This window comes from Vanellus vanellus (assembly GCF_965231255.1).
Source record: "Vanellus vanellus genome assembly, chromosome: 4".
NCBI classification, from domain to species: Eukaryota; Metazoa; Chordata; class Aves; order Charadriiformes; family Charadriidae; genus Vanellus; species Vanellus vanellus.
The window spans coordinates 6,779,993-6,806,656 of NC_138909.1; the positions used below are offsets into that span (position 1 = coordinate 6,779,993).

At 36.5% G+C, this 26,664-nt stretch overlaps 1 protein-coding gene across 1 annotated transcript in view; it reads left to right on the forward strand.

The window, feature by feature from the left end:
* The window catches only part of BLTP1 (bridge-like lipid transfer protein family member 1), a 120,083-nt gene that overhangs the window by 14,229 nt on the left and 79,190 nt on the right, over positions 1-26,664 (forward strand). Inside the window, exons 4-19 of the mRNA XM_082482267.1 lie at positions 601-679; positions 1,346-1,410; positions 7,022-7,208; positions 8,367-8,448; positions 9,074-9,267; positions 12,527-12,606; positions 13,816-13,966; positions 15,512-15,668; positions 16,453-16,531; positions 17,318-17,409; positions 18,308-18,425; positions 19,529-19,684; positions 20,674-20,771; positions 21,785-21,963; positions 22,094-22,200; positions 24,276-24,484. Coding sequence (XP_082338393.1) covers positions 601-679; positions 1,346-1,410; positions 7,022-7,208; positions 8,367-8,448; positions 9,074-9,267; positions 12,527-12,606; positions 13,816-13,966; positions 15,512-15,668; positions 16,453-16,531; positions 17,318-17,409; positions 18,308-18,425; positions 19,529-19,684; positions 20,674-20,771; positions 21,785-21,963; positions 22,094-22,200; positions 24,276-24,484 — 2,033 coding nt within the window. The remainder of the gene's footprint in view (positions 1-600; positions 680-1,345; positions 1,411-7,021; positions 7,209-8,366; positions 8,449-9,073; positions 9,268-12,526; positions 12,607-13,815; positions 13,967-15,511; positions 15,669-16,452; positions 16,532-17,317; positions 17,410-18,307; positions 18,426-19,528; positions 19,685-20,673; positions 20,772-21,784; positions 21,964-22,093; positions 22,201-24,275; positions 24,485-26,664) is intronic.

Below are 26,664 nucleotides of genomic sequence, written 5' to 3' on the forward strand. Positions count from 1 at the left end.
CAGCTTGGCTTCAATTGATTAATGTTGATTTTTTTTTTTATAAAAAAAAAAAATCATGGTTTACTTAACTTTCTGCGAGTGAGGTGAAAAGCCTTAGGAAAAATATGGGCTATTGCACTACCTTCTGGTCTTTTCATGATTATTAATCCTTCCTGCTGTAAACACAATTTGTCGTAATAATTGGACTGAAAACTTTATAGCCATTTAAAACTTGAAAAATTATTTTGTCAGGAATCTTTATTTCTCTAATTACAGTCTTGCATACAATGGCTTGGTACTGTAAATGTTCAAAATAGCTTTCCTAACTTTTTTCACAAGCTTTGCAAGGCACCTTTGTTCCTGAGTGACTAGTGTTGTATTCTTGGGTGGTGCCAAACCCAGAACCTTTTAGATTTGCGTGCTTTTTGTCATGTATGTTCTGAATCTCTGGCTTCCCTTCTCCTCTGAAAGTCAGTCTGTTTTCAAAGGGAAAACTCAACATACCCAGTAAACCTATTTCAGGTAATTGAATACTATATTCTTCCTGTTCAGAAAATAAAGCATCAACAACTTTAGACTAATGTCTAATAAACCCTTTTTTTTTTTTTTTTTTCACACTAGGTTCCTTTTCGTTTTCTGTGCTATCTGGAAAAGTCATGGTTCGTGAAATCTATTTCATCACAGAAGACATGTCTATCAGGTACAGATTTCCAAGGGAGTTGCTCTTCTAAATTATAATTTTAAATACAATAAATGTGAGGGTATAACGTATCAAATACCATCTTACAAATGAGCAAAGAATATATTTATAAATTTTAAAAATAAACTGACTCTTTGCTAGTAGCATTTAGACATTCTTAGCTACGTGTTAGCTCATTTCCTGTTTGAATGTTACCAATTGGAAGTGAGTACTGGATAAGATTCTAGTTGTCCTTAGTATTTGTAAAAGAAAACACTTTAGAGTTTGCATTAATGTTTCATTAATGTTTTTCGCTCCCTCATGCTCCCGCTCTTAAGTCTGGAAGATTCATTTTGGCCAAGTGGTTTACATTTATTTACTGGAATTGAGAATAATTGGTTTCGTGAACCACACACTAGCGAATAGTTTGTAATTTTTATTCTTATTGTTAAATTTGGAAGGGCTTGAGAGGGCAGTGGATATGGTGTTTTACTCAAGTTTCAGCTAATGCAGTAATTGTGTAATATTATACTGTGTGCTTTATGCTGTAATGCTTCGTGCTTTAATATCGCTTGTATACTACTGCAGCTGCAGATCTCTGCATAAGGCAACATCTCATGCAGCTGCATATAGGACTTTGGATTATCACTCTCTTATCTTCTGTTTTATCTAACTTATTTGATTTAGAATTCAAGATGGATTTATCATATTTCGCTGGTGGAAGATGTACAACCCTAAACAGAAGCAGCATGGTAGGTTTCTCAAAAAGGTTTCAAAGTTTAAGTTTACAGGTAGCCTAGAGAAAAACACTTCCTTTGCACGATCGCATGTGTGTAATTGATTTGTTAATATTTACCTGAAGTACATTGAATCATCAGAAGGTATGGGTTCTTTTAACTGGTTGATCTGCATTAGTAGACTAGAACAATACAATGATATAAATACAGGATTCGTTATCAGGGACTTGAACCCTCTTAAGACAAACCAATAACCTTAATAGTAGCCTTCATTAGCTGTAGTCTAAGCATAATTGACCCTATATTGAAGTTTATAACTCTGATAACTGGAGACTTATCTTCTGGAAGTGATTTTACTTTTCAAGTTTTAGTGTTGTGCTGCGAGTATTTTAGCAAAAGGTAGGGGACATTCTTTAGTATTTGATAACACTCTGTCTTGATGACATCTGTGGTCATAGAAGTGGGGAAGTGTGAAAAAATAATTTATTTTTCTTCCTTATCTCTGGCTGAAGAGGGATGATTAACACTGGATGCAAGAGATTAATTGTATCTGTGGAAAACACTGTGAGGAAACATAAGTAGCCTTGTGATGTGTGCTTAGTCATTTGTAGGATTAGAATCTGGTTGAATGAGTCCCGGGTCCTGTCTGTCTTGACTTTTTAAGCATCACAGCTCCATTGCTGATTCAAGGAGGTCCAGAAATGGCAACTCTACAGTGGCGGAGGGCACTAAGTGAGAGGGTCATTGAACTTTGGAGGGCTGCTTTTTTTTCCCATCTCCCCTTTGGAAGCCGCCTTTGGTGTGAAGCTTCTTAGACTTGTCAGCAAGCTTGTACAGATGTTGCTTTGTCAGTACCAACTCAACAGTGGTAGGAGTACTGCATGCATGTGATGCAGGTAAATATGAGACACCGTTCAATATAGTGATATGAATTAGGAAGAGTTGCTCGCTTCTTTTTATTGAGGCATTACTAAGCCTCTGAGGTGATAGGACACAATTCAAGTTCTTTATAGTATAGGAAGACTAATTCAAAAAGTGGAACCTAGGCTTAGAGTTAATTAGATTTTTTCCAACCACAGGTTATTGTCCAACAGGTTTTCATAGAATTTTCTTCATCTGCTAGTTAAAACATATTTCTCTAGTGGCTCACAGAATGAAAAAATGAATCGAACCTAATGCAATAAAGATAGTTGTGTCTGTCTTTTATGGTGGTATTTTTGCTTGGCAGTATTGCAAGGCTTTAACTTTTTCTGCTGGCATTTAAGACTGCATAATTAGTGGACAAATAATACAAGTAACCAAGGAGGTCATAGGCACATAGGTCTGACCACAAAGTAATGTGAATAAAATACTCTCTTAAATAATTACGCGTTTTCCTAGGAAAAATAACCTTGCTCACTTTACATTTTGATTATTTAACAGAGATGCTTTAGTTTTTAACTTTGAAGATTTTATTTTTCCTTTAATGATTCTTAGTCTGTTCTTCCCAATACAATTTAATCTGGTTGATTGCAAGAGAAATACCTGTACCTGACTAAATTGCGAAGGCTCATGGTATGTTGCATCTTAAGATTTATGTTTTGTTCAAGGATTACTTCCTTACAGCTGCCACAGAGAATGATTGGAAAACCTGTTGTAGCTAGACGTTACTGATGCATACCTTTGTTTCAGATCCTTCATAAAACAAAAAAACGAAAATAGAGCTGAGATTTTCCTATAGAAAACACTTAGACTGAATCAGGGCTATTGACAATGTAAAATCCCACCAGATTCTTATAAAACACAAGCCTTAAATATTTTCATATTTTTGCTTGGAAAAAATACATTTTATGAAGACTGAGATATAAGCAACAACAATTAGTTTCCCAGTGTTGTGGGCTTTTTGTTTTTTAAACTGCACTGAAGTGCAGGTTTTAGGTGCTCCTAAAAATAATGGGAAATGCTATAGGAACGGGATTTTGTTTTTTCATAGTGGTGATGAACTTAAAGTCCTGTTAGTGTAGAAATAATGTAACCTCATTCTATTTTATTCTGAGAGGTACTTAGAATGTTAGAGGAGAGGGTTTTTGTGCACAAAGGGAAGGCTAGTGAAGGATCCTGAAATACTTGGAGGCCTTAATAAGGAAACTCCCTTTCGGGTCATTTCAGGTGTCCTTGCCATCACCTCTTTGGTAAAGGACTGCACTCGATAATCCAGTTTTCAGTGGTGAGTTTATCAACGTTAAGCACCATTACAATTGTATGCAAGGAACTGAACTTCAGCGTGGGGACATCTTAAATTTTCTAAAAGCTAACTTTGTCTGTTCAAATGTGTATGAAGCTTGTATGTGTCTCCGTCTCCTGAAGGAATGTGCTTAAGGTACTGCAGATTCATATATTCCCCACTGAGCTTGTGGGAGGAGAAGGACTAGAAATTAATTCATATATTCAGAGGTTTTAGAACCAGACAGGGCTTCAGTGTTCATCCAACCCAGTCATACAAGTTGTAAAGTCTTCCCTGGAAGCAAAATAAGTGACTTTTTAAAAAGATTGAGTGATGTTGAGTACTTGACATGTTCTGTAAGTTATGCCAAAGTAAAATTGTTTTTAATGCTAGGATTTACATATTCAATCTTGATATAAATTCAGCTTACTCCTGTTGGTAAGAAAAATCCAGTATTGTTCCACGTGCCCATGCAATACGTTCATGTGTTATTGGGAATATTTTTCCCTGATAACTGCTTTCTAATCACATGGCTTCTCGGCCTTCTTCCTGAGGAGCTGAAGAATGTGGCAGCGCCTGCCAGATGATGCTGACCTCTGACTTTTCAAGCCTTGTGAGGATACACAAAGAAATAAAAACTGAGCAAGAAGCAGGATCTGAAGTTGGTCAGAGAAGGGTGAAGGTTATTAGGAAAAAGACGGCAAACTTGGAGAACAGTTCCCTTCACTCCGGTGTATGTGCTTTGCAAAATGCTTTACAGTGTACTCTTCCTATTGAACCTCTGGTAGTCGATATGTGTTTATGATCAATGGATAGATTACAGTAATGGATGCTAGCAAGCACTACTGTTACAGCTTTGTGTCAGAAAAAGGAAAAATGAAATTGCTTTGCATTGTAGTGGGTATTTTTTTCACATTTGTTCTAAAGCTAAGAAAATTATTTTGTTACCATTCTTCTGAGAAGAGGAAAGCTAACCTATCAAAACTGCTGCATTGTCTACCTGCCCACTGGCATCTAAAATAAATGTTGCTGTAGGACTTGGGTTGCACTGTAATTTAAGGATGCTTCTTATAAAGACTCAATCACAGCTCCTTGCATAAGAGGTTTGAACCACAAAAAGTTTGGATAGTGATTATTGATTTCCTGCTGTGGTTTTTCAAACGTTCCTCAGTTCAACCTAGCAAGTGCAATCTGTTTTTCATCACGGCACTATGTTTGTACTAGGCATGTCATACCGATGTTAAAAGGACTTTGTAGAAAAAGTCAAGTATGTGGGTTGTCTTCCTGCCTTGAGTGTTAAAGTAAACCGGACTGGGACTTGAGAGTAGGTTTTGTACATACTCAAGAAATGAAAGTGGTTTAGGAACAAAAGTTGGAGTATGTGGTGAATAGGGCAGACCCAGATGCCTTAGCTTAGGTATCACAGCAGATGATCAATTTTCACATTGTAAAACTGTATAGTGTAGTTTGTGACGTACTTTTTGAAGGGGGAATACTGTTTTGAGAACCAGTTCCTCTACTTTTTGTTGTTGGGAGCGAGTTGTTTCATGTTTGTGTTAGGTTTTATTTAGTGGGTATATTTATGTTGAATTCTTTGAGTAGGTATGATGCAAACATTTAAGTAAATAATAAATAACTAATACATCTTGATTAAACTCTGTAGGAAGCAAATGTCAAAACCTTGGCTACGTTAGTCACCTTGATTCCAACAAATGTTGATAAAATTTAAGTGTTTTGCTATCAATCTGGTAGTTACTTTTACATGACTTACACATATGCTTCTTTGGATCATTTAACTATATGACATTCAGATGCGCTTGCCCCCCCCTCTCCCTTTTTTTTTCTTTTCTAAAAGTGTCAGGCAATCAAATTGGTGTGGAGAGGTGAAATCTTATTTTTGTTATTAGGAAAAAGATAGTTGTCTCTTCAAATCCCCTTTAAAGAAATGAATTATTACATATGATTTCATTTAGTTAATGAAGTCTAATGCTTTCCTCCAGGAATTGAAAAATTACATTAATTTGTGTTCTTGATGATACTGAGTCTCCCAGGTGATCAATTGTGTATCACAATCTTTGTCCATGTCATCCTTTGCCTATATCTTATTGATGCGAGTTAACATTACCAACAAATGGATTTGATAGTGCTTTTATGAAAACAGGAAGGAACTGAAACTGGCTCATTAACTTTTCTTTGTCTCCTGTTCAAGAAAACTGATGTCAGTGCTTTCTGGAGTCTTACTATACTTTTTTTTTTTTTCATAATGATACAGAAATTTCTGGTAATTTAGGTGTGAGGGGTAAAAGGTGGGTTGCTGTTGTTGGGACAGAGTGTTGTATAGATGCGTAACATCGGGGGACAGATGAGTTTGTTAGCAAAGAGGGTGCATTTAATAAAGCAGCTGTGTCTAAACTTTGGTTCTTTGGCAGCTGCATTTCTTCTCTTGACCCTGACCACAACAGCAGCGGTGTTCGCTCTGACTTTTTAATTTCTAGTGTTTGTGGGAAATGTTGACTTCAGGTTGTACCCCCTGAGTTACAGATTTGGGACTGCTGTAATAGCCATTGATGCTTCAGCTTCCTAAAGTCTCTTTGACTTAGAAAGACCAGATCAGGTTTTAGAGCAGCTCAGGTCTCTTGAGTGAATGTTTAATGGGCACTCTTTCAACTGGGTAATTAGGGGGAAATTGTGCGAGCTTTTTCCTCACATTAACTACATAATTAGGTCATACTATCTAAGGCAAAAGTATGCCAAAGTATGTCACAAACAGCTCTGTATGTGATCAACAGCTGTTAAACTAGTTTTTAAGTATCAGAGAGTCAAGCTGATATCACAGGTAAAATTTTACATTTTTGAAAATCTTGACTGATTGTGCAAAATGACTATGCTTCTTGTTAGTTCTGCATATTAATGTTTTCTGTTTCTCTGTAAAATAAAGCTTTTTTTCCCAGTTCAGGCCTGCTGTACCACAAAGCTTTTGGGTTTTGAGATTGAATTGGTCTCAAGTACTGATATCTGTGGTAAAAGGCAGAAGTTGGCACCGAGGGTTCTGTGCTGTGCATCAAGAGGGGTTTTTGTTTGTTGGTTTTTATACATGAGTCTGATTAAACATCATTTACCATTTTGTGCAGCTCCTGCCTGGATTTATTTTTAGATTGTGACCTAAGGGTGAAATACCTTTCAGGTTTCATATTTTTTATGCAACTGTCTTATTTGCCAAGTTTCACTGATTTGCTTGGAACGGTGTAATTATTTTGTGGAGTTTTTTATTGTTTTGTAATATGTACTTCAGCAGTATACTTCAGCAGCTGTTCACTACTGCATAGATTGTTTTTGCAACATCACTGCCTATTTGAAAAACTGTAAATGTTGCAAGGGAATGTTGGAATAGAATTAGAAACTCTTTTCCTACTATTTGTTTAGATCCAAAGGCAGAAACACGACTGTATATTATGGTGAATGACTTTGAATTTCATGTGTACAACCGTTCTGAGCTTTATGGACAACTTCAAGAACTATTTGGCTTGGATCCCACAATAATTCCAGCAAAGAAAGATGATGAAAAAGCACAAGTAAACGGGAGGCAGAGAACACATACCAATCTTGAAAGGTAAATTATTATGCATTTTGCTGTTTTGTTAAAGCTTTGTTCTGCTAAGTGCTGAACTAACAGGGTAATGTTTTGTTAATGTATGCTCTGGAGGCCAAATGGTTGAAGCACAGCTAAGAGAGAAATTGCACTGACAAGCCTGACAGTCTAAATCTTTTTCCTTTCCTCAGACTTCCTACCATAATAATTAAAAACCAAACACTCCTTGTTTAACGTTCAGGGACAGGTTGAAAAATCTATTTGAAGCACACTGGGAAGGGAGCATGTGTTGAAGAGGATTATGCTTCTAGAATAGTAGTGGTGTTGCTCAGTAGAAGTAATAGCTGCTCGAGACATTGAACAGACAAAACATGAGGATCTATATGGTTTTGGGAGAACTTAATTGGTTTTTGAGTTTTAAATATGGGCTAATTTCACAAGTTGTCTTTTTAGGGGTGTGTGTTTGTGTATAGATACACAAACCTCCTTTTCTTATTTTATTCCTTTTTTTTTGGGGTGCCCCAGAAAACATGGTGCGCGTCTATAAGGAATTCTTCTACATGGCTTATGTGTAGTGGAGTGGCATGTTCAATAATAAGCCTTTGGGCAGAATCACACCAGACTGATTTATTGCCAGGAGCAGAGGAGACTTGAGTCCTTCCACTGCTGCTGGCCAGGCCAGCACGTGTTACTAAATTACATAGTGGGCAGCTGCAGGATTGGGTAAGGGCTGTGCCTCCAAGCCAGTGTCTTCGTGTTTTCATCTTACGCCCTTATTGACAGGTGAAGGAAGGACTTCTGCCTTTGTGGGGGGGACACATGTCATGGGAAATGAAAAATCCCACACCTAAATAAGAATATTTAGAACAGACCAAATTCCCCTGAGGAAGATTTATTGAACTATTTAAGAATTATTGCTCGGTGTTAAACATGGCACATTTGTTTTCTGCCTGTGTTAGCTCAGTATACCAGCGCCCGAGGCGTAGGTGCGTATGCTTCCTGCTGTTCTACCAGGCTCTGGAGGAGCCTGCAGTAGTCTGCTAGCTGGTCCCTTACAGGAGGCACCCCTGCAGGAAGGAGTGTTCCCTGAGATCTGTGCACTGAAGACCCCTAGAAGAAAACGTTGGTTAGTTCTTCTGCAGAAAAGACAAAATAATAAACCCCATTTTTTTCCTGTAGTGTTAAAGTAAAAACAGAATCTCAAGATCCTTCTTCTTCATGGAGGTCACTTATTCCAGTCATTAAAGTCAATGTGAGCACGGTAAGTGAAAACACCCTGATAATGAGAATATTTAGCAGTGTATGCTTAAAAATCAGGCTTGCCATTCATTTTTCTTATACATTCTTTTTGAGTTTTTGTTCTCCTTCATGCTTTAGAAAAGTTTTAAATTGACACCACCAGCACTCCCTTGACACAGACACAAATCCTGCTGGTGCTGATGGAAACATCAGCATCTCTGTTGTGGGAAATAGTTATGTCTTAGACTTGTAATGATTTCAGAATGTCACCAAGTAATTAAGCTAGGTAATGGGTGTTGTATGATGTGTGGTGTGTTGGGTTTTTGAGAGGTGTTTGGGTGTGTTTTTCTTTTTTTCTTTTCTTCCCTGCATCTTTTAATAGGGATATTTGGACACGTTCCTTAAAAGTTAATGTTGCCTCCCCAAAAAAACAGGAAAACTGTTATTGAGGTGATATGGGACAGAATATTGAGAGTTTAGTGTACAAGATAGTATTTTTAGATATGCACAGAATATGGCCAGGACTTTTGTCCATGGTCTTTATTTGCATATGGCTGGTTAAACCGCATTATTATAGGTAAATTATATATATGTAGATATTAAAAAGAGCAGTATATAATGAGTAATTGGATTTTCTTTTAACTTAGGGTCGTTTGGCGTTTGGGAATCATTATCAGCCACAAACACTTTGTATTAACTTTGATGATGCTTTTTTGACATATACCACAAAACCACCTTCGAGCCACCTTGATCAGTTTATGCACATCGTGAAAGGAAAATTAGAAAATGTTAGAGTCATGCTCGTTCCAAGTCCGAGATATGTTGGTCTTCAAAATGATGAGTAAGTTTTGGGTATTTTTGTTTCCATTTTATTTTCTTATTTATCTTAAGAAAACAAAGAAAAGAATGTTGGTTGTGTTTCTGTGACTTTATTTTTCTTAGTGTGTTTAGATAGTTGGCATTTTTACCACTCTGAAGGTTTTAAATGTCGATCTTTGAAACTATTTCATTTATGGAGAAAACTACTTTTTTTCTATCTCGTAGATTTTTGTGTGTGTGCGTATTCTGCTCTATGATTAATCACAGAATTAGTAGAATGGTTTGGGTTGGGAGGGACCTTTAAAGGTCATCTAGTCCAAGCCCCTGCAATAAGCAGGGACATCTTCAACTGGACAGGTTGCTCAGAGTGCCGTCCAACCTGACCTGGAATGTTTCCAGGGACAGGGCATCCTGCATTCAACTTTTATTTTCTTTCACCTGGGTACTATAGCTATACGCTTTGACAGCACTAAATTTCTAGAATAAATGCAAGGTTTACGGTATTGACTTCTATAGAGCTGATTTGCATATGGTTTGGAAAATATTTTTTTAAAAATGGGCAAAAGCTGCACAATACTTGGTATAGGAGAAATCATGTTATCTCTTGAAGACAGATTGCTGATCCTTTTACCTCTGTGTATTCTGCGTGAGTGGGGTTATGCAGCTTTAACAAACTGAGTGGTAATAAGTCAAACAAAAGGGTGCTTGCATGAAGGGATTTGACACTAGAATTCTCTTTTTATTACACTTTAACCAGCAAGACATTTATGTGCATACTATATTAACATCCCCGATTGATATGATATGAACACCTTAGCCATAATTTTCTGCATTATCTTATTTGATGCTTGCAACTTTATATATTCAACAGATGATTTGGACAAAAATGCTAAATTTCAAAGTCTTTCCCAGGCATTATTGGCTCAACAAAATTAAATGATGTATACTGTCCTTGGACAATTGCGTGTATGAGTTAATGTAAAATGATTATACCTATTTTATACCTCCTTATACCAATATCCAGAGAATGAATAATGATGTTTGGAAGTAAACTGTACATCATTTGACTGTACCTTAATTGGCTTTGTATCAAACAAATACTGCTGTCCATAATATGCCTTTATATGTTTTCAAAGACCATTCTGTGGATGTGTACAGAATCTTACTCTTCCAACATGACGACAAAGGAAATTTCTCCAACTAATATTGAGAACAAACAAGATTAAAACAAAATAGGATTAAGATACTCAAACTATTAGCTTTTCCTCCTGCTTCCGCTAAGTATTTTCTTTTCATGCTGTTACCATCCCTGCAGCTCCTGATGGCTGAAGGATGGCATGTGTGCAGAAAATGTGCCCTAATTTACTGGGTAGATTCAACAAATGACCCAGTTCACTGGAAAAGGGAATGTTTGAATCTTTAGAGCCTACCCTCTTATGCTTCTTTGCCTTAAAAATTAAGCTGGTTGTCTTAACTTACAAAAATTCCTGCAGGCAGTGCACATATAAAAAAACACTGAGTGACTCAATGAAATTTGTAACAGACTGACTAATCGATACAAACATCAAAACCCCACCTTAAAAACTGTCTTATTACATTACAAACAGATATCTCAATGCCTCCATCACTTTTTGTAAATAAATCCTCCAAAATCCATGGAAAAAAAGAAATTGTGCTAGGAAAAGCAGATCAAAGCAGAACAAGTTTGCAGAGCAGTGACTAAGTCAGCAGGCTTGAAGTGGAAATTTAGGATAGATATTGGGAAATACTTTTTAATGGTGATGATAATCTCATTCGCATTCATTGCCTTTATCTAATTTGCTTTTAGAAATGGCCTGTGGTGAATTTCTACCACCTTCATCAGCTAAGTCCAGCAAGGTGTAATTATTCCTGCTGAGGTTAGGCAGCCTCGTTGGGTACCTTCTTCTCCCGTTTTCTGCAGAGGTGGTCTCATGTGCACCTTAAGCTGAGAATACAGCTAAAAGAAGCAATACTGTTCTCGTTGTTTTTTTTTTTTTTTTTCTCCATGGCTGTGCAGTGAATACTGATCATGGAATTCATGCCTATTAAGAAAAATATACGTTGGTCTTAAATCTAAATTGTTTCTGCTAGTGGGTTAGAAAAGTGGCTGAATAGTGGCCAAAGCATCTTTTGCAGTAAAAATGGAATTGTCAATTATAATATTATTACTACTACAAAATGTAATATGTAAATTAATGTGTGGTGACACTGTTAGAAAGGAGTTTAATATACCAATATAGTATTGTTAGAAGAACTGTTTTGTGTATTAGTTTCATCATTTAGATCTTTTTATATTGAGGGAAATGTTATTAAGGAAGAACAGCGTGGTTTGTTTTTTTTTTTTTTTTTTTTAACTGATGGTCTAATTACTGGAGCTGTCCTGTCCCTTTGGTTTAGAGTGCTATTTTAGTAAGAAAACAATTAGCAGGTGAAAGAACGATATAGGACAAGGAGAAAAGAACTCTTGATGGAAAGAAACATTGAAAGTAAAACTTTGGTAGTTGGTTGTGGTTTATAATACCTGAGAAATGTCTTTGTGGAGAGGAACATGTTAACTCAAGCATGAAGATACCTAGACGTTTAAATTACTTTATATGATAATCATAATGTAATGATCAAGTATTTTTTCAAAATCAGGGTAGACATAGCCTAGCAATATGACAGTTGCCTTTTTGATAGAAGACGTGAGACCAGATAGACTTGAATTTTCAGTGTTATTTTCAGAACCTCATTTAATCTGAGGTAGCAGACTGAGGAATCACAGTGCGATAGGGAGGGAAAGAGAAAACTGAAGTTATAACCTGCACTTCAAATTTAGCTTAAAAACAGCTGCATTTGGACAGACTGTGGTGTGATGCAGGTACTTCTCTCTATTCCGTCTGTCAGGAGTCTGATGCCTGGTAGATAAGTTGGCCTGTGGCTCTTGCAGGCAGCCTGCAGTCAGGCTGCTGGCAAGGCCAGCACAGGCACATGGAGCTCATGTCTTGGGATCCCATCAAACTTGAGTCTTGCCCGCAAAATCTTCCTGGTCAGGTGCCACATACACTCCATCCCCACTGTTGGCTTGCTTGATACAGGCAGCAGTTTTATTGATGATTCAATGCTTAAATATGTACTACATACAAGCTACAAGTGAGCCTGACCTATGTAATCTCTTCCATTGTGCTTAATATATTGCATTTAAAATTAAGTGAATTCATAAAGATTAATTTCAGTGGATTGCTTTTTAATCTTTATCTTTGCACTCTTTTCTGTTACAGACCACCGAGGCTGATGGGTGAAGGTTTTGTTGTAATGCAGTCCAATGATGTTGATATCTATTACTATATGGATGAACCAGGTACCTTCTGTTCAATACAAAGATAAAATTTTAACAGATTTGAAGGCTATTTGTTTATTTAATTGTTTAGACTTGCTAGGCAATTTCTTTTTTTTATGCTGAAAAAGTTCTATGATGAAGCAGTTGGTGTAATGTTTTGGAGCCAGTAAAAGCATTCATAAGTAGGCTTATAAGTTAGTAAGTTATTTTGTCTGCAAATGAAAAAAAATTTCCACTGAAATAAATGGGAGAGAGTTCACGTGTTTCAAATTTAGAAGGGAGTGACATTTTAAGCTGCGTTTTTAGTAGTTGTCGTCAACTTCTGGACCATTTCATGTAAGAGGCCTGGGGAATTCCATAGATGAAATAACTGTCTGTGTAGAACAAACGTTTTTATCAGTGAGTAGTTTTATATAGATATAGGTACTCTGTCAGCAGTGCCTTCTGCAAGTCTATATGCAACTTGGAACCAATTAATCTTGACATTTGTTCTTGAAACATGTTATGTTTTAAGCTGTAAACTTAAATGATGTGGTTTCCAAAGTACTTCAGGAGTGGGAACAATTTATAGTCCATGCCTAGTGGGGTTTTGGGGAAGTTTGATTCATCAATTTCTGAATATTGTGGTGTCTGTCTCTTTCACTTTAAATCCAGTGCATTATATTACCACTTTATTTTGTCGGAGCTTTTTTGGTTTGCAAAAGCTTTTGCTCTGACTTCACTTAAGTATTAAACAAAGGTAGCACGTTCAATAATGATGTATGCTGGTGTAGGATAGGTGGCAATTTTGGATAGTTGCTGAATGACTGCTCTTTTCCTTAAAAGAAACTTAGTCTTCCTTTTTATTTGCTTGCCTTCTCTGTAGAAATGATTTCAACTTAATCTTATTTGGTTCAAAACTTGGTTTGTAAGTAAGATTCTTAACTGAGTGTGGATGTATGAAAGCTTGTATTGGTAAAAAGCATACTTAAGAAATAAATCTGCTGTGTATGTTGACGTTTCACTGACATCAGTGAGCAGTGCTCCAGAAAATCCTGAGGATTTTTGGTCATATTTTTGCCCTTCCCCTGGGAGTCTGCATTGAATTGTGGCTAGATATTTATGTAACGTAGTGGTCTCAAATAAAACTGACATCAGGACACTTTAATTGTCTTGTCCTTAGGAAACATTTTTAACGCTAATTTGAAGCAGCTTCCTTTAATAATCTGGTTATTATATTCTGTAATACAGGTCTTGTACCAGAGGAGATGGAGGAAAGTAATGATGGAGAAGCAAACAATGAGGACAGCAAACTACAGGATCTGCCACCATGCTGGGGTTTGGACATTGTTTGTGGAAAAGGAACAGACTTCAACTATGGACCTTGGGCTGACAGACAGAGGTATTATCATGATTTACATCTTCAGCTTTAATCTTTAGTGTGTATATTGTTATTGAGAAAACATTCTAAAGGTTCCAGCGTGCAATGGCTCAGAAGGTACAAATCTGGGTATGAATATAATGGGGGAGGAATCATTTATCCCTGCTTAGGAGAATCAACCGTCTCTATTATCTAGATATTTTAGTGGCAAAATATTAGGCCAGAGCTCTACTGTTATTCTTCACTTAGCGCTCGATGTTTTGCACACGACTTTCTGAAGACAGTAGGATTGTTTAGAGAGTAAAGGACTATTAAGTAAAAGTGACATCATCAGTGCTTTTCCTTTTTTCCCCTATTAATTACAGATTGATACTTCTCTTGGCTTCCATTAATTCTCCTGTGAAACTATTATGATTAACTGTCTCTTAGGAGTGTGAGGATGGCAGACCAAAGAGTAGTCATTAGATATGACAGCAGCTTTGAGAATTTAAGAGAGAATGCCAATTTCTAGAACAGTGCTTTGCTAGGAACATGAAGTCAGTGAATCATTAATGACACTTTTAATACCACCAAAAAAGCTCACTCTATGATGTTATGCTTTTTATGATTTAACTGGCTAAACAGAAGGCAGTTTGATGCCTATGCAGCGTCCATAGACTTCACAAATAAGTACCTGGGAATGTTTTTCAGTGTGCCGTGGACAGAAGATAGAATTTTGGAAAGTGCCTGAACGTTAGAAGCACAGATCTGTAGGAGTTCTGTGGACTTTGTACTCTCAATTCTTATAAGGGCTTCTACAAATACCGATCTTTAATACAACATACAATAAAATCCTGTGTTTCCCCAGGCTTTTGACAGTGTGTGTTGTGTGGTGTTTGTGAGGGTTTTGTTGGGGTTGGTTTTGGCTTTTTTTTTTTTTTTTTTAAACTTCTAAGCGGCTGTAGTGGTCAGGTGCTGGGTGCAGGATACTGCTACCCTTAAAGACTTACTTCCACCCCCTTGAAACCTATATAAGCTATGCTGTCTGTGTTTCATCACTGTGGCTTTCCTTTCATGTAGTTGCATGTTCAGATACAAGTCTGCAGAAATGTAGACTTCATTTCCCTCCCATTCTGAGGTCCTAAAGTTTTGTATTTTGTTTATTTCTGGGCATTACATCAATTATTTATGGACAAACTGAAGCATAAACAGTTTGTTTCCTGCTATGTTTTTGTAGCAGACTTGTAATCCAAAGATGAGGAATAAGAAAAACATAGCTTATTTGCCATCTGAATTAAAATATTTTTGTTCTAAATCATTTACAGTCTGCCCATTTATGGCTTTTATCCAAAAGTCACTTCTTGTCATTGAAACTTTGGGAGATTTCAGTAATGAGTTGGAAGGCACCCATCATGAAGACTTGAAACAAACATTCTTTCTTATCACATCCAGTTGTTGTCTAAAGACTCAGCTAACTGGCAAATAATTGAACCAAATAGATGCATAAATATGTATATATTTCTTCTGTGAATAAAACCAACTCTTTTCTTTCTTTTTTTTTTTTTTTCCTTCCTTCTTCCTCACTAGGGATTGCTTGTGGAAGTTTTTCTTCCCACCAGACTACCAAGTTATGAAAGTCTCAGAAATTGCCCAGCCTGGGAAACCAAGACAGATCCTTGCTTTTGAACTGCGGATGAATATTATTGCAGATGCCACCATTGATTTGCTTTTTACCAAAAATAGGGTAAATAATGAAAAATTATCTAGAAAATAACTTGTGTATTTTGATTGCACTGTGCTTTTTGGTTGTGCATATTTTTACTTTGCTCAGGTGTTTATTACAGAAAGATGTTTTTAAAAGCTAGGAGATTTTTGTTTTACTCTTCCATAATTAGGAAGAGGTAATAAAAAGAGAAATACTGGCCGAGAGACATTAATATTTGTTGGCTTATTTTAAGTTTCTTTTAAGCCTTAAAGCTACATCTTGAGCCATGCCAGCTCCTGCACTCTTGGCAATTCATGATCTGGGTATTTCCTGTGCAGTCTTTCATTACAATGAAGCTCACCGAAAAGATCGTTTCTTCTGATATTGGATGAATATCTAATATTACTGGAGAGATGATAGTGAAGGGAACAAAAGATGCGTATGCGTAAGGGTTTGGGTTTTTCTTTCCCCTGTTGCTACTCTTATAAATGGGATGTAGTGTTGACTTCATTGCACACGTGTTTTCTTCTGGTTTTGTGACTGAAAGGGTTAGAAAGTGTATTGTTAGAAATATATATTCATCTGCCCTCTTACGCTGTTTCTAGTAGTGACTTAAGACAGCATGTTAAGCCTAAAAATGGCGTTACTTGGTATCATTGCACATAGGTAGTTCATTAGTAATTTTTCTGCAGGCAAGAAAGACTTTAGTCATCTGGTGCCTTAATCCGGGTGTGGGTAATGGTGCCCAGAGGCATAAAGTACACTGGTTGATGTGGTGAGCCTAGAAGTAATGTTTGGACTTTTCTCCTTTCTTGCAACACAGGAAACTAATGCTGTACATGTAAACGTTGGTGCAGGATCATATTTGGAAATAAATATTCCCATGACAGTAGGTGAAAATGGTGAGTTAAGGCTAAGCTTCATTTGTTTTCCTAGTGTTTTTCCTGAACGACTATCTTAATTCCTACGTGTGTGAATGTCTTGTAGTGTTTTTCCTTTGCGACTGTGAAATTTATACTCTTACGTAAAGGAACAAAAAGTATTTCCTTGTACATTTCATTGCAAGATATTAAAGCGTGTACATATTTAAATAGTTAAGTTACCTCCATGCTTTGTTTAGGTTAGGAAACACAAATTCCTTAACTACTAGACAGTGTATCATTTAACTGTGTGTGTATTGAAGCAGATTACAGGTACATTGTCAACTCAAAGCAGGAAGACATCTTCGGTAGGATTAGTGTAGTAGTTGAATCATGCTGAGAAATGCATTATGAAAACTAATTTAATAGTAGTTTATTTAAACAAAACAAACCCCCAAATCCAAGGTGAAGTGGAGATACAGGTATGGGTATGTTCCTTGCATTTACTGATCTTATTGGCTAGTTTGAAGCCCTTTGCTAAATTGTTTGTTCTCTTGATTCTTTTTGGCATATTTGAAATTTATTCTGCAACTTAAACCAAGATCATCTTGCCGGGTCCAGAAATGGAGACTTTTGTCATCTCTCCTACATGAAGGCAGAACATGTTAAGCTCTTTACTGATGACCAGGCGAGGAGAGAATTATAATAGTACTAATTTCCATCATGATATCTCTTGTTGGTGGACTGCTGAAATCACTGGTGAAAATTATTTAAATATTTGTGTAACTCTTATGTCTGAATGACTGGTTTATGTCTTCTGTTTGATAGGCTATTCACCTACAATTAAAGGGCAGCTTCTACATGTTGATGCCACCAGCAGTATGCAGTACCGCACGCTCTTAGAAGCTGAAATGCTAGCTGTAAGTTTGCATTAATAAGCGGAAAGCTTCAGTCTCTAGAGGATTTTTAGTAAAGAGCATATTTATTTGTCTGTGAAGCAGTTCTTTAGGTTCTTAACAATACAGAAATATGCCTTTTGAATGTATTTTGCAAGACCTCTATATGTAAGGAACTTCTGTGCACACATAACTATGTATGCATGTAACTTCCAGTGACTTACGTAATTTATATACCAAGTTGTATGTGTTTTGAAAGCAGTGGAGGGATTGGAGTGCCGTTTACAAATCTCGCCTTGTTTACTGTGTAGCCATATGTTCATATAGGCTTTACCTTAATAAATGATTACACTTGCTAGCTGTGCTACAGAATGTGAGTGCATAAGTACTTAAAATTACTTCGGAGTGCTTAAATTACTTGAGACAGACTTAATACTGCATTATTCTTTTGTTTGCCCCATGTTTCACTTCTGCAATACTGTAATTCTGTAGATTACCTTTCTCACTGGTTTTTAAGTGACCTTATTAGAGCGATGTTTGTCATGTTATAATTTGAGCATTGTATCAATGGTTGAAAAATATTATGTTGTGAGGGATTTTTATCTTTAGCATATTGTGAAAAGTGATGCTTTTAATGAAAACTTCGGTTTATACATTACTTGGTGCATCTACTGCAACAAGATGTAGCAGAAGTTTGTAGTATACCTTTCCAAATAAATGAATACACTAACGCTTGACCTTCAAACACAGAAAGAGAGAGAGATTAAATTATTAAGGAACTGGAGAGTCCTTCTGTTCATCCCAGCAGGAAAACAGTTTTAATTATTCAGCAGAGTACCTATGTGAAAACTGCTGAGCTACAGGGTCATCAAGCATTGTCATCTTTTCAAGTAATTCTGATGCTTTAATATCTTGTTCACAGTTTCATATTAATGCCAGCTATCCCCGGATATGGAACATGCCACAGACATGGCAATGTGAACTTGAGGTTTATAAAGCAACCTATCATTTCATCTTTGCTCAGAAAAGCTTCTTTACAGGTAAATTCTTTACTAAATAAGTTCCATATCAAATTAAGTATTCTTTCTTTACAATTCCTTTTCGAATTTTGCAAAGGTGTACAAGGTCAGGTAGTCTGATTTCACATATTTAAGACAAGTTGTTTCTGAAGACGAAGTCCTAATGTTTCCTGTTGTCTGTAAGTGTCTAAGTACGTGACATTCTTATATTTGAGTAGAGATAACAAATAATTTAAATTTCTAACATCTAAATTAAATTTGATCTGCAGTTCTGTTAAGTGATTTTAAATTTCAGATTAATTTATTTCTATCAGAGCTATTGATTTGTTTAATGTTTGTGATGTAGGATGGTGATTCCTCCGATATCTCTCTCTTTGGCTGACTGATTTTCAAATACTTAGGCTTTAGGTTGTGTCCCTGTGGCTGACAGATGGTGAGAGAATGTAATTTGCTCCTTAGGAGTTTGGCTGTGAAGAGGAATACATGCGCACAAGGCAGTACAATGTGATACAGCATCACCAAACTGTTGCTGAATGTTCCAGCTGCAGTAATGGAAAGAATATAGCCCCATCATTGTGGCACTGCCTGGGCTAATTAGCCCTGCTGGGAGGAAGGATTAATTAGTGCAGGCGTAGTGCCATGCTAATAAAGTTGTCCTCCTAGTGAGGCTGGCGCCGTTATCCGTATAGTGCTGCAGTACGCAGCATAGCCTACCAATCTATTCAGAGCAAACATGAACTTCTACAACAACTCTGTTCTGCTGTGTTAGGAAATACTACTAGTGTACACATTCAGACTATCGGAGTGGAAAAGCAAAGGAAAGCAGTTGGTAGTCCAGTGCTTTTAGGTCAACATGTAACTTGGCTACCGAACAAAAACTGAACTAGAAAACCTTAATTAAACCTATGGCTTTCGAACTTAAAAAGCAGGTGAGAAATGGGAGATGGGTTCACAGCAAGTATTTGTGGAATACCTGCCTGAGAAATGGATAGTGTGTATTGTTCTCATTTTCCTTCTTCTGTAAAGGAGCAAACAGTTAAGATTTACAATTTATGAAAAGCCAAAAACATAACAGAAGAAAATCTCTCACTTGATTGCTACTAACTTGTGTTTTATTACTTCAGATTTGATCCAAGACTGGTCCAGTGACAGTGCACCTGATATTTTTTCATTTGTTCCTTATATGTGGAACTTCAAAGTCATGTTTCATCAATTTGAAATGATTTGGGCAGCAAATCAACACAACTGGATTGACTGTTCCACCAAACAACAAGAAAATGGTGAGACCACTTTTTACTTGGATGAAGAGTACATACTACAAAAAATACGTACAAAATATAGAGTATATAGATATAGAAAGTACAAGAATTATAAAATTTTTACTAGAAAAATGTGTGTTCATGATAAGTAACCCTTTTGCTACTGGTGATGTGCACAAACTGACCTAAAACTGTTGTAAGTTCTAACTTACTTTGTACAACTTTTTTGGGGGAGAGTGCAGTTCTAGATCATGTTTTAGCATTCATTTCTCAAGACCCTTTGAATCTTTGATTTAGTACAACAGTTTGCAGAGAGGAACCGTGAGGTCTTGACATATACTCAGTAAGCTAAATGAAAATGTTCACTTGGGAATAAATTTTTTGAGTTATGTTGGAAAAAAATACCATTTGAACTCCATATAACTAGAATGTCTGTTTCCTGTTCATTTCAGAGTAGGAGATAATACTGCTAAGTCTAAACAAAACTAAGAGGTACATTTCAGAAAGCTAAAACTTTGTTTAATATGCAATTTGGTGTATATGTATTTCAGTGGTCTACATTGTAGTAAAATCTTATAATTTCAACGTAGAAAGAGGATGGTGGATTAAAAATCATGAAGTTGTGTTGTAGTTAAAAATAAGGCTCGCTAATTTGTCAGAAGCCTGAGAAATTTTCACTGTGTGTTTTCTTGTCCAATAACTGGTGTGTGAAGCAATAAAGTCAGTCGTAAGAAATTAGTTACAGTCGTTTTTATTGTCTGCTTGCAAGTTCACTGTGCTAAGTGCAGTGTCCTTTCTATAAAGGATAAGCAGTGGGGAGTAGGTACTTTCAGAATAATTTAGTATGATGTACTCTAAATAGACAGTAGATAAAATGGCAATTTCCTATGTCATGAGTTCTTGAATATCTCTTCATTATTTTTACCTGTATGTTTGGTAATTTGTCTAAGAACAAAACAAGGAGTACTTTTGACAGGTTTTTTTTGTTTATTTTTCATCTTCTCTCCCAGTTTATCTTGCAGCTTGTGGAGAAACATTGAACATTGTTTTCTCTCTGCCTTTCACTGACTTTGTTCCAACCACGTGCAATACTAGATTCTCTTTAAGGGTAAGTTCTTCCCCTCTCGCCCCTTTTGTCTTCTAAATGTGAGCTAGTTTCCCTACCTTCTTCAGTCAGGAAATTTTATTTAAACTCTTTTCTGAAAGAAAAATACTCTTTCACTTCTGGTTCATAGAATTTTTCTTTAGGTAACCCAGAGGTAAATGGTTGATGTTGTTTATATGAAGCATCCGATCATAGGCTGTTTTAATTTACACATACGTATATCTACACAAATAAAAATGTATTTTAAGAATATATGCACACATATGCTTCATACATATCTATATACACACATTTAGAATGTATATTTACTATATATACTTAGACTGTGTGTGTCTATGTATGTATTTTACCACTTGGAAGTCTGTTCCCGTTTATTTAGAAAATGTGAAAATCTAATATCTGTTCAAAGGTAAAAATCAAATCTGAAACGAGTCCCCCCAAACCGTTTTGGATAGCCATATTCCAGATTTTTAAGAGTTTCTGGAGAATAAGTAATGATGATAAAGTATTTTTAACAGACGCAGCTAATTCTTTGAAAGACTGTACTTCTTGTCTTCCCTAAAATAGAAGCAATCTTCTGCTACTAAAAATAAAAAACTAGTTGATGGTGATGTTGGTAATTTCAGATAATTTGATAGCAAAGAAAGAAATGTCTTTTTTTTTTTTTAAAGTATGGTTTAGTCGAGACGTAGGGTAACCTTGGGCCAGTTGCTTAACTTCTACAGTATGGCTTGAACAACAGAAGAACAGAAATCACTGAAAGCCATACCCCTGTGTTTTACAGATTGCTGTGGTGTGTTGTTATGTGCAAATTACTGGACCTATGACTGTTCAGAACTACAGAGCTCTTGGGATTGTACTAGAAATTGGTGGGATCTGTGGTCAGCAATCACATGTGAAAACTGAGATTTCTTGCCTCACTTTGCCTGTAAAGTGAAGATGATGGTGCATCTGAATATGCAAATAGCATGTGAATACGTAAATTAATTTTTCTGTTACTAATGTTTGATTTTTAGGGAGAAGATGTTGATCTTCATTTGTATCTACCAGATTGTCATCCTAGTAAATATTCCCTTTTTATGTTGGTGAAAGATTGTCAGCCTAACAAAATAAGTCCTGAATCTTGCATTTCTGCCGAATGTCAAAGTGGTCAGAAAACGGGCAAACCCAAATGGAGGAACATTACTCAAGAAGAGTGAGTTTCATTGTGATCTATATTTATGTCTTTATATTGGCTCTTCATATTGACTTATTTTGTTTGTGATGAAAGCAATCTCATATCTTCGTGGAAGATTTAATAAAAATGTGATGTTTCTTTTTCAAAGGGCTGGATGGGTTGAATGCTGGACAGTCCCGAGTGTTGTGTTTACAATTGACTACTCGTGGCACCCAATTTATCCTCAAAAGGCAGATGAGCAGTTAAAACAATCCTGTAAGTGTCACTACCTTTTTCTTGTTAGCGTGTTTCATTTCAGGAACTGCTGAGATTTTGTTGGATCAAACTGTTTAAATTTGCAGAAACGAATTTTGAACTGAACTACTATTATATGTCACATAGGAGAATGCTAATCTTTAGACTGCACCGGGTTTGATTTAAAAACCAGCAACATCTCATCATGCAGAATTTCAGAAAATGTCCCAGTTCCCTGTGTAAAAGAGGGTACTGCCTGTAGTTCACTTCTCCTTGTCCTTAGCAAAGTGGATGTCTTAAATGGGTTGTTGTGTAATGTAAAATGTCACTTGGTATATTTAATGTGAAGTACAATATTTTTGGCGGTATCATGTTCCTTAGCCTTTCTAATCTTTTCTACCTTTGGATGTTGTCTTATGATTTAAGTGTTTAAATATACTATATATGAAAGATAATAACATAGTATTACCTTTATGGATATGAAACTGGCAGATTTCATTGTAGCTAGCACTGTTGAAGTGAGCCAAGGCCATCAGATACGAGTGTTAGTCTGGTCAGTCTAATTTCTAAATAGGAATTCTTAAATTTTAGCTGTCTAAATATTTCTGAATAAGAAATATTCTATAAGTTTGTGCCTGTAAAAAAAAAAAAAAAGTTATAAAATACTTAAACGCAGAGATAAAATTAAGTTATTTTAAATGCAGAGGGAGGTATGCAGGAAGTTATGGGGTTAAATAAAAGTCTTCCAGGTTGAGATGGTGGAAGCAGAACTGATGAAGGAGAGGTATTAGAAGAATAATGAGGACTAATTTGAATGGGCTGCAATCAGCAGGTGTTAGAAGACATGCTGAGTAGTGGTTTTAGGTTTTGAGTTCCAACAATTCAAATCTTGGAGAACTCCGATTTTAGAGGACAAAGCAGAAAAAGTAAGATTCATCTTGCAGGTGTTCATTAAGTGCTCTTGTGAGACTGTCCGTTTGTGTCAAATGTGCACACTTCAAATTTGAAAACATTTACTGGTAATCGTAGCAATTGAACCTGCGTTGGAGACTTTGTACATACATGGGTAATTTTGCCTGCCGTTTCCTTCAATGAATAGTCCAGCACAGTCCAGCTCGCTTCTAATCTGTGATGCTGACAGAACGTGTTTGTTACAGTAGCAACACCTGTATTTTATTTTGAGTCAATCGATAGAACTCTTTAAGTCTCCGAGAAACAAATATGTTGCATTACAAGAGATGCAGCTTCCAAAAAAGTGGTCATCTCACTGCAGCATTTAGCTGATTTGTAACACATAACATAGTGCAAGCACTCAGCAAGTGTTGTAGGCAATAATGGTAAGTTAAAGCCTTGAAGGTGTGCTGCCTACAGGCATGTGTTCACTGTAGTTCTTTATATGCTGGTTCTTCCAGTTAAACTGGCACCCGAAACCTTACTCCATCTGGAGCATCAATTTCAGATGTTTTTCCCATAGAGTTCTTTACTTCCCGGCAATCGTTTTCCATCCCCAAAGCTCTTCCAGTTATTTGCTTCCTTCTCATCGCCTTTCCCCACTTAAAAAAGACAAAGCGCTTTCTTCTCCCTAACTCCAAATTAAAAGAAGGGATAAGAAATAAGATGTGCATTTCCAAACTGTTTTGTGACTAGAGTAATTGAGTTGTTTGAGAGGAAATTTTGGCCCACAGAGCTACCGGTTCAGAATAGGTTTCTAATATAACTTTTGCAATTTTCCTGTTTATTCACTTCTGTTTATTCTGCAATAGCTGTGTGGTTGTGGGAAATCTGCTATGCTGAAATGAAAGCATGTCTTTGTTTAACTTGAAAAGCAAGATAAATAAATTTAAATTTTTTTAAGAACTTGAAGGATTCTTTTTCTCTTGCTTAATTTTGACTAAAATATTCTTTATTTTCCTGTCTTCCCATAGTTACTAGTATGAGAAACCAGTTCTGTAGCACAGACATATTAACATAATTATACAAGCCAAATCAGAAAGATGTGAGAAGTTGTACAATTAATACACATAATATTTGCAGAATTTTGACCATCGGAAGCCTAACTTGTAATCAAAAGCTGTTTTCTTTGTTTTGCTCCCAAGTGTCAGAAATGGAAGAAACAATGTTATCTGTGCTAAGACCGTCGCAGAAACCAGCCGAGAGCGTGATTTCATCTCCCACAGCTTCAACCCGCCTTCCCCTTGACCCCTCAGAGCTGCCCCCGGATAAGCTCCACGTGGAACTGGAACTCTCCCCAGATTCCCAGATAACCCTGTACGGACCCCTGCTCAAAGCCTTTCTATCCATAAAGGTAGGCATAGGAGCACAACTCGTCAAATTTATGGGTGGCCACATTTAGGAAAACAAAGAATTTGTTTGAAATGGAAAATTAGGATTCTGCAGAATAAGTGAATTTAGATGAAAGCTTCTTGTAAGTACTACTTCGGAATGGCTTCATGGTGATAGCTGGGATGAATTCAGTTGGCACAGGCTTATGAGTAGACTTCCAATATATATATGTAGACACGTATGAACATAATTTTCCTTTCAATGAATAGTGTATGCTCTGGACTTCATGTGCAGAAAATGTCTTCTTTGACTTCTGCAGTAGTAAAAAAAAAAAATAATCCATGATTATGACTAGAGCTTATATTAACAACCACTTTTATACAAAGATATATCAGAACCCATGCTTTTAGTGCATTTTAAGTACTGCAGAGTATCTTAATGGTTTGTTTGGTTTTGTTTAAATTAGATTCTGTGAAATTTCTGGAGTTAGTATCATGGAGGGGAAGGGGGAAGGACATGACAACAAGTTTAATTTAAAAAGCTATTTCGATGAATATTGAAGAAGAATTTTTCATCCTTTTTTGATGTTAATCTATTATGCTTTAAAATGTTTGTTTGTGTTGCTTATGTTGTGTCCTCTTCCCTTACTGATCTTCAGAGTGGCTAGAAATGGTTTAATTTAGCCTCCCTCACCCTGCCTTGTTCTGACAAAAGCAGAGGCGGTTGAACCTGTTTCTTCTGTTTGACTAAGGGTTTTGATTGGTTTTTGTGATTGTTTGGGGTATTTTTGTTTGTTTGGGTTTTTTTGTCTGTCTGTTTTAAAGGTCTGTTCTAGCCTAGGCAGATCTAGGCTAAGGTAATGCTTCTGGAGGCTTTCATTTTGGATCAGACAATGAGGAATTTTGAGATAGGTGATCAGTGTCAGGACTTGTACTGAAACAGACATTTTTACGAATTTATGTAAGGTATTGCATGTAAGCAATGAATAGCAGAAAATACTATGTTTTTGTGGATTATAGGACTTTCAAATATGCTCATTATTTTTTTCATGTTGCCACTAAGGTAAATGGGATTAAAATTATGCCAGTTTTGCATCTTGAAGACTTCGTTTCTTCTGATACAGAGGAAATGCACCCATGTTTGAATTGTTTATTGAGCTCCTATTTTGGAGCCCGTAAATTCATGAGACGGTTCTGTCTTTCCAAGCAAAGTAGCACTTCTTCAGTGCTTCAACCTCTGGAGGTGTATGGAAACGGTGCTACGTTACATCCCTTGATTCTATGATGATTTAATTTTTTTTAGGTGCAGATTTCTCAGGTTAAATCTAGCTTTTATCTTCTAATTTTTATCTTCTAATTTTTCTCTTGAGATTTAGATGAATAGCTCATTTTTGAAAATGTGCATTTATTGTTCTGTGTACTATTTTTGTGACTGTTTACATTTTTTTGTTCAGCTGTGCTGGCAGCATATCTTAATAGGTTTCTAGGGTTTTTTTTTAATGCTTGATTTCCTGACTTGTTGTTTTCAGTTTGTTTTCATCGATCTTTTTTAATACATGTGGGAGAGGTTCCTGGACATGCACCATTCCTGCCATTTTGTTAGCTTTCTATTCTTGGGGGGTAGTTCTTTGGGTTTAGCGCACTTTGTTTCTTACTGAAGGGCTTATTGGCTGGGAACGAGTGACTTCTAGATCCTTGCATCCCCAGCAGAAGGTACCAGGAGTAAGTTACTGGAGTTCTTAGCACCCTCTGCTGGGTCTGCCTTACAAAAAAAATATTTCAAGGTCTGTGTCGTAACATTGACCTTTATCTTTTCCCTTTGTTAAAAGGTAAAGTGTGTGAGCTTTGCTTGACTTCTGAGGCTTTTTTGGTTTGGCCACAGGGCAGTGCTTAATTCATACGTGTTAACACCAAAAATACTTCAGAGACTCAGTGCAAGTTGGTAAAATTACATGTCCACAGGAGTCATTATTTCAAGGCTGATAATGAGCCTCCCTTTTCTGCAGAGCTTTTTCAAGGACATGGGTACCTTGCGGTTGCTTGCTTTCTTTTTGTTGTACGCTTCCTCTTTACTCACTTGCACTGCAGTCTTGGGCTTGCAAAAGAACAAAGTAGTTTTGCAAAGCAAATGAGGCACAGAAATGCGAAGGAGGGGAGCAAGAAACATCATAAGATTCAAGTCTGTTTCAGTTTAATCTTCAGT